Here is a 6,764-nt window from a genome sequence, read left to right as displayed (position 1 = left end):
TCCCTCAGGTCTACTATAATGAAGGCTGGTTCAACAACAACCCAAGCCCTCCCTCAGGTCTACTATAATGAAGGCTGGTTCAACAACAACCCAAGCCCTCCCTCAGGTCTACTATAATGAAGGCTGGTTCAACAACAACCCAAGCCCTCCCTCAGGTCTACTATAATGAAGGCTGGTTCAACAACAAGCCCTCCCTCAGGTCTACTATAATGAAGGCTGGTTCAACAACAAGCCCTCCCTCAGGTCTACTATAATGAAGGCTGGTTCAACAACAAGCCCTCCCTCAGGTCTACTATAATGAAGGCTGGTTCAACAACAAGCCCTCCCTCAGGTCTACTATAATGCTGCTGAGTCCTGCTGAGTTCTGCTGAGTTCTGCTGAGTCCTACTGAGTTCTGCTGAGTTCTGATGAGTCCTGCTGAGTTCTGATGAGTCCTACTGAGTTCTGATGAGTTCTGATGAGTCCTACTGAGTTCTGCTGAGTTCTGCTGAGTCCTGATGAGTCCTACTGAGTTTTGATGAGTCCTGATGAGTCCCGATGAATCCTGCTGAGTTCTGCTGAGTTCTCCTGAGTCCTGATGAGTCCTACTGAGTTTTGATGAGTCCTGCTGAATTCTGCTGAGTTCTGCTGAGTCCTGCTGAGTTCTGCAGAGTCCTGCTGAGTTCTGCTGAGTTCTGCTGAGTCCTGATGAGTCCTACTGAGTTCTGATGAGTCCTGATGATTATACCTGATGAATCCTGCTGAGTTCTGCTGAGTCCTGCTGAGATCTGCTGAATCCGGCTGAGTTCTGATGAGTTCTGCTGAGGTTAACTAAGTTTAGCTTTTTTCTTCCCTCTCTCTCTCTCTCTCTCTCTCTCTCTCTCTCTCTCTCTCTCTCTCTCTCTCTCTCTCTCTGTCTGTCTGTCTGTCTCTCTCCCTCTCTCTCTCTCTCTCTCTCTCTCTCTCTGTCTCTCTCTCTCTCTCTCTCTCTCTCTCTCTCTCTCTCCTCTCTCTCTCTCTCTCTCTCTCTCTCTCTCTCTCTGTCTCTCTCTCTCTCTCTGTCTCTCTCTCTCTCTGTCTCTCTCTCTCTCTCTCTCTCTCTTTGTCTCTCTTTCTCTCTCTCTCACTCTCTCTCTCTCTCTCTCTCTCTCTCTCTCCCTCTCTCTCTCTCTCTCTCTCCCCTCTCTCTCTCTCTCTCTCTCTCTCTCTCTCTCTCTCTCTCTCTCTCTCTCTCTCTCTCTCTCTCTCTCTCTCTCTCTCTCTCTCTCTCTCTCTCTCTCTCTCTCTCTCTCTCTCTCTCTCTCTCTCTCTCTCTCTCTCTCTCTCTCTCTCTCTCTCTCTCTCTCTCTCTCTCTCTCTCTCTCTCTCTCTCTCTCTCTCTCTCTCTCTCTCTCTCTCTCTCTCTCTCTCTCTCTCTCTCTCTCTCTCTCTCTCTCTCTAGAAACCTATCCAAGAACCCTCTGACCACCTTGTCCTGGCAACTGTTCCAGAACCTGCAACTCTCCGAGCTGTAAGTTACATTTTCATTCAAACAATATTTGTGTGCCACAGCAAAACAACCAGGTAAAACACAATGCACTGTCTGTCTGAGTCTCAAACTTCACCTTGTCTACATATAGTCCCATAGGGTCCTGATAATGAAATAAAACACATTCATTATACAGTTTCTATGGTCATTTTCATATACATACTGTAGTGTGGTGATTTAATCTGACCCATTCTGTCCTTTCCCATTATTGCCTGGTCTGGTTTTTAGTGGGCACACTAAATATAATCTATCTATATGACAACATCCTAATGTACACTGTATATAGGGTGTGAAAAAAGGGGACTATATGACAACATCCTAATGTACACTCTATATAGGGTGTGAAATAAGGGGACTATATGACAACATCCTAATGTACACTCTATATAGGGTGTGAAATAAGGGGACTATTTGAATTACGGCACTACTCCGCACTACCAATTACCAGACCCAACCTGGCCTGTGCTGTTTGGATTTACCACACGTTTAGTTTATTTGCACAAATAGAAAGACAGTTAGTAACAGTAAAAACAAATAGAAAGACAGTTAGTAACATTAAAAACAAATAGAAAGACAGTAACAGTAAAAACAAATAGAAAGACAGTTAGTAACATTAAAAACAAATAGAAAGACAGTAACAGTAAAAACAAATAGAAAGACAGTTAGTAACAGTAAAAACAAATAGAAAGACAGTTAGTAACAGTAAAAACAAATAGAAAGACAGTTAGTAACAGTAAAAACAAATAGAAAGACAGTTAGTAACAGTAAAAACAAATAGAAAGACAGTTAGTAACAGTAAAAACAAATCAAATCACATTGTATTGGTTACATACACATGTTTAGCAGATGTTATTGCGGGTGTAGCGAAATGCTTGTATTCCGAGCTCCAACAGTGCAGTAGTATCTAACAATTCACAACAATACACACAAATCTAAAAGTAAAAGAATGGAATTAAGGAATAAATTAATATTAGGACGAGCAATGTTGGAGTGGCATAGACTAGGATACAGTAGAATAGAATACAGTATATACATATGAGATGAGTAAAGCAGTATGTAAACATTATTAAAGTGACCAGTGATTCCAGGTCTATGTATATAGGGCAGCAGCCTCTAAGGTGCAGTGTTATGTAACCTGGTGGAAGCCACCTAGTGATGGCTATTTAACATATAATAATAATAATATAATATAATATGGCATTTAGCATTTTATCCAAAGCGACTTACAGTCATGTGTGCATAAATTGTTACGTATCAGTGGACCCGGGGATCGAACCCACTACCCTGGCGTTACAAGCGCCATGCTCTACCAATTGAGCTACAGAGGACCAGTCTGATGGCCTTGAGATAGAAGCTGTTTTTCAGTCTCTCGGTCCCAGCTTTGATGCACCTGTACTGACCTCGCCTTCTGGAAGATAGTGGGGTGAACAGGCAGTGGCTCGGGTGGTTGTTGTTCTTGATGATCTTTTTGGCCTTCCTGTGACATCGGGTGCTGTAGGTGTCCTGGAGGGCGGGTAGTTTGCCCCCCGGTAATGCGTTCGGCAGACCGCACCATCCTCTGGAGAGCCCTGCGGTTGCGGGCGGTGCAGTTGCCGTACCAGGCAGTGATACAGCCCGACAGGATGCTCTCAATTGTGCATCTGTAAAAGTTTGTGAGGGTTTTAGGTGCCAAGCCACATTTCTTCAGCCTCCCGAGGTTGAAGAGGCTCTCTTGCACCTTCTTCACCACACTGTCTGTGTGGTTGGACCATTTCAGATCGTCAGTGATGTGTACGCCGAGGAACTTGAAGCTTTCCACCTTCTCCACTGCGGTCCCTTCGATGTGGATAGGTGGGTGCTCCCTCTGCTGTTTCCTGAAGTCCACGATCAGCTCTTTTGTTTTGTTGACGTTGAGTGAGAGGTTATTTTCCTGGCACCACACTCCCAGAGCCCTCACCTCCTCCCTGTAGGCTGTCTCGTCATTGTTAGTAATCAAATCTACTATTGTTGTATCGTCTGCAAACTTGATGATTGAGTTGGAGGCGTGCTTGGCTACGCAGTCATGGGTGAACAGGGAGTACAGGAGGGGGCTGAGCACGCACCCTTGTGGTGCCCCTGTGTTGAAGGTCAGTGAAGTGGAGGTGTTGTTTCCTACCTTCACCACCTGGGGGGGGGCCCGTCAGGAAGTCCAGGACCCAGTTGCACAGGGCGGGGTTCAGACCCAGGGCCCGGTGCTTAATGATGAGCTTTGAGGGTACTTTGGTGTTGAATGCTGAGCTATAGTCAATGAACAGCATTCTTACATAGGTATTCCTCTTGTCCAGATGGGATAGGGCAGTGTGCAGTGTGATGGCGATTGCATCGTCTGTGAATCTATTTGGGCGGTAAGCAAATTGAAGTGGGTCTAGGGTGGCAGGTAAGGTAGAGGTGATATGATCCTTGACTAGTCTCTAAAAGCACTTCATGATGACAGAGGTGAGTGCTACGGGGCGATAGTCATTTAGTTCAGTTACCTTTGCTTTCTTGGGTACAGGAACAATGGTGGCCATCTTGAAGCAAGTGGTGACAGCAGACTGGGCTAGGGAGAGATTGAATATGTCCGTAAACACACCAGCCAGCTGGTCTGCACATGCTCTGAGGACGCGGCTAGGGATGCCGTCTGGGCCGGCAGCCTTGCGAGGGTTAACACGCTTAAATGTCTTACTCACGTTGGCCACGGAGAAGGAGAGGCCACAGTACTTGGTAGTGGGCCTCGTCAGTGGCACTGTGTTATCCTCAAAGCAGGTGAAGAAGGTATTTAGCTTGTCCGGAAGCAAGACTTCGGTGTCTGCGACGTGGCTGGTTTTCCTTTTGTAATTCGTGATTGTCTGTAGACCCTGCCACATACGCCTCGTGTCTGAGCCGTTGAATTGCGACTCCACTTTGTCTCTATACTGATGTTTTGCCAGTTTAATTGCCTTGCGGAGTCAGTAGCTATACTGTTTGTATTCTGCCATATTTCCAGTCACCTTGCCGTGGTTAAATGCGATGCTTTCAGTTTTGCCGAATGCTGCCATCTATCCACGGTTTCTGGTTTGGGTAGGTTTTAATAGTCACCGTGGGAACAACATCCCCTATACACTACCTGATGAACTCAGTCACTGTGTATGTGTATTCGTCTATGTTATTCTCAGAGGCTACCAGGAACATGTCCCAGTCCGCGTGATCAAAACAATCTTGAAGCATGGATTCCGATTGGTCAGACTAGCGTTGATTAGTCCTTCCTGTTTGAGTTTCTGCCTATAGGAAGGGAGGAGCAAAATGGAGTCATGATCAGATTTGGCGAAGGGAGGCCTTGTAGGCCCTCCCTACAAATAGAAAGACAGTTAGTAACAGTAAAAACAAATAGAAAGACAGTAACAGTAAAAACAAATTGAAAGACAATTTATAACAGTACAAATTTGATTTGATTTGGTTTGGAATTCATGTGACTGTAAAATAGTTTTTGAAGAAAGAGGGTAATAAGTGATTTAAAGGAAGAAAAGGAATTGAGCAACTTGAAAATAATTAATTTGATCAATATTCAGGTGGTTCTATATATAGGCTAGCTATATGACGTATATGTCCTTCTTTTCGAAAGAAAAGCATTTTTTTTTGTCCATTAAAATAACATCAAATTGATCAGAAATACAGTGTAGACATTGTTGATGTTGTAAATGGCTATTGTAGCTGGAAACGGCTGATTTTTAATGGAATATCTACATAGGCGTACAGAGGCCCATTATCAGCAACCATCAGTCCTGTGTTCCAATGGCACGTTGTGTTTGCTAATCCAAGTTTATCAATTTAAAAGGCTAATTGATCATTAGAGAACCCTTTTGCAATTATGTTAGCACAGCTGAAAACTGTTGTGCTGATTAAAGAAGCAATAAAACTGGCCTTCTTGAGACTAGTTGAGTATCTGGTGCATCAGCAATTGTGGGTTCGATTACAGGCTCAAAATGGCCAGAAACAAATAACTTTCTTCTGAAACTCGTCAGTCTATTCTTGTTCTGAGAAATGAAGGCTATTTCACGTGGTCCTCTGTAGCTCAGCTGGTAGAGCACGGCGCTTGTAACGCCAAGGTAGTGGGTTCGATCCCCGGGACCACCCATACACAAAAATGTATGAGCATGACTGTAAGTCGCTTTGGATAAAAGCGTCTGCTAAATGGCATATTATTATGTGAGAAATTGCCAAGAAACTGAAGATCTCGTACAACGCTGTGTACTACTCCCTTCACAGAACAGCGCAAACTGGCTCTAACCAGAATAGAAAGAGGAGTGGGAGGCCCCCGGTGCACAACTGAGCAAGAGGACAAATACATTAGAGTGTCTAGTTTGAGAAACAGACGTCTCACAGGTCTTCAACTGGCAGCTTCATTAAATAGTACTGTAGCACTTGTATATGTCCGATGTAGTTACTTCATAGAGGTGTCATCAACATGTATAATTTATGGACCCAGAGATATTAAGTGTTGACCCTTTACAAGGACATCTGGACAGTCATTCATCTAGACAGAACTGAATGAGAGGAGAAATCAAATTGGCGATATGCAAAACATTACTGTGTATGGAGTCTTAAATCATATCTCTTCATTATACAATATACCTTTTGTAAATGTTCTGCACATTATGAAGTCAGCGTCCCCAATGGCACACAATGGGCCCTAGTCTAAAGTAGTGCACTATATAGGGAATAGGGTGCCATTCTCTGGTCTAAAGTAGTGCACTACATAGGGAATAGGGTGCCATTCTCTGGTCTAAAGTAGTGCACTACATAGGGAATAGGGTGTCATTCTCTGGTCTAAAGTAGTGCTCTATATAGGGAATAGGGTGCCATTCTCTGGTCTAAAGTAGTGCTCTATATAGGGAATAGGGTGCCATTCTCTGGTCTAAAGTAGTGCACTATATAGGGAATAGGGTGCCATTCTCTGGTCTAAAGTAGTGCACTATATAGGGAATAGGGTGCTGTTTGGGACACAGCCATAATATCTGCCTTAGAGTGGTGGGAGCCAGTGAATAGGAACCTGTGATTGATAGCCTAATCATTAATTTACCAATGACTTTCCTGTTACTGTATAATCATCCCTCATATCTTAAACTAAATGTTTCCTATTACATTATAATCATCCCTCATATCTTAAACTAGCTGTTTTCCTATTACAGTACAATCACCCCTCATATCTTAAACTAGCTGCTTTCCTATTACAGTATAATCATCCCTCATATCTTAAACTAGCTGTTTTCCTATTATAGTA

The 6,764-nt window shown here is 43.7% G+C and overlaps 1 protein-coding gene across 1 annotated transcript in view; it reads left to right on the top strand.

Moving 5' to 3' along the window:
• Positions 1-1,420: 1,420 nt before the first annotated feature.
• LOC311117683 (NT-3 growth factor receptor-like) overlaps positions 1,421-6,764 on the top strand; it is a gene marked incomplete at both ends in the record, with an annotated part of 49,836 nt that continues 44,492 nt past the window's right edge. Inside the window, one exon of the mRNA XM_084192613.1 lies at positions 1,421-1,489. Within this exon, the coding sequence (XP_084048739.1) occupies positions 1,421-1,489 (69 nt within the window). The remainder of the gene's footprint in view (positions 1,490-6,764) is intronic.

The sequence above is a fragment of the Coregonus lavaretus genome, assembly GCF_964263955.1.
Source record: "Coregonus lavaretus genome assembly, contig: HAP1_SCAFFOLD_2828, whole genome shotgun sequence".
NCBI classification, from domain to species: Eukaryota; Metazoa; Chordata; class Actinopteri; order Salmoniformes; family Salmonidae; genus Coregonus; species Coregonus lavaretus.
This window is presented reverse-complemented; position numbering and strand designations above follow the sequence as displayed.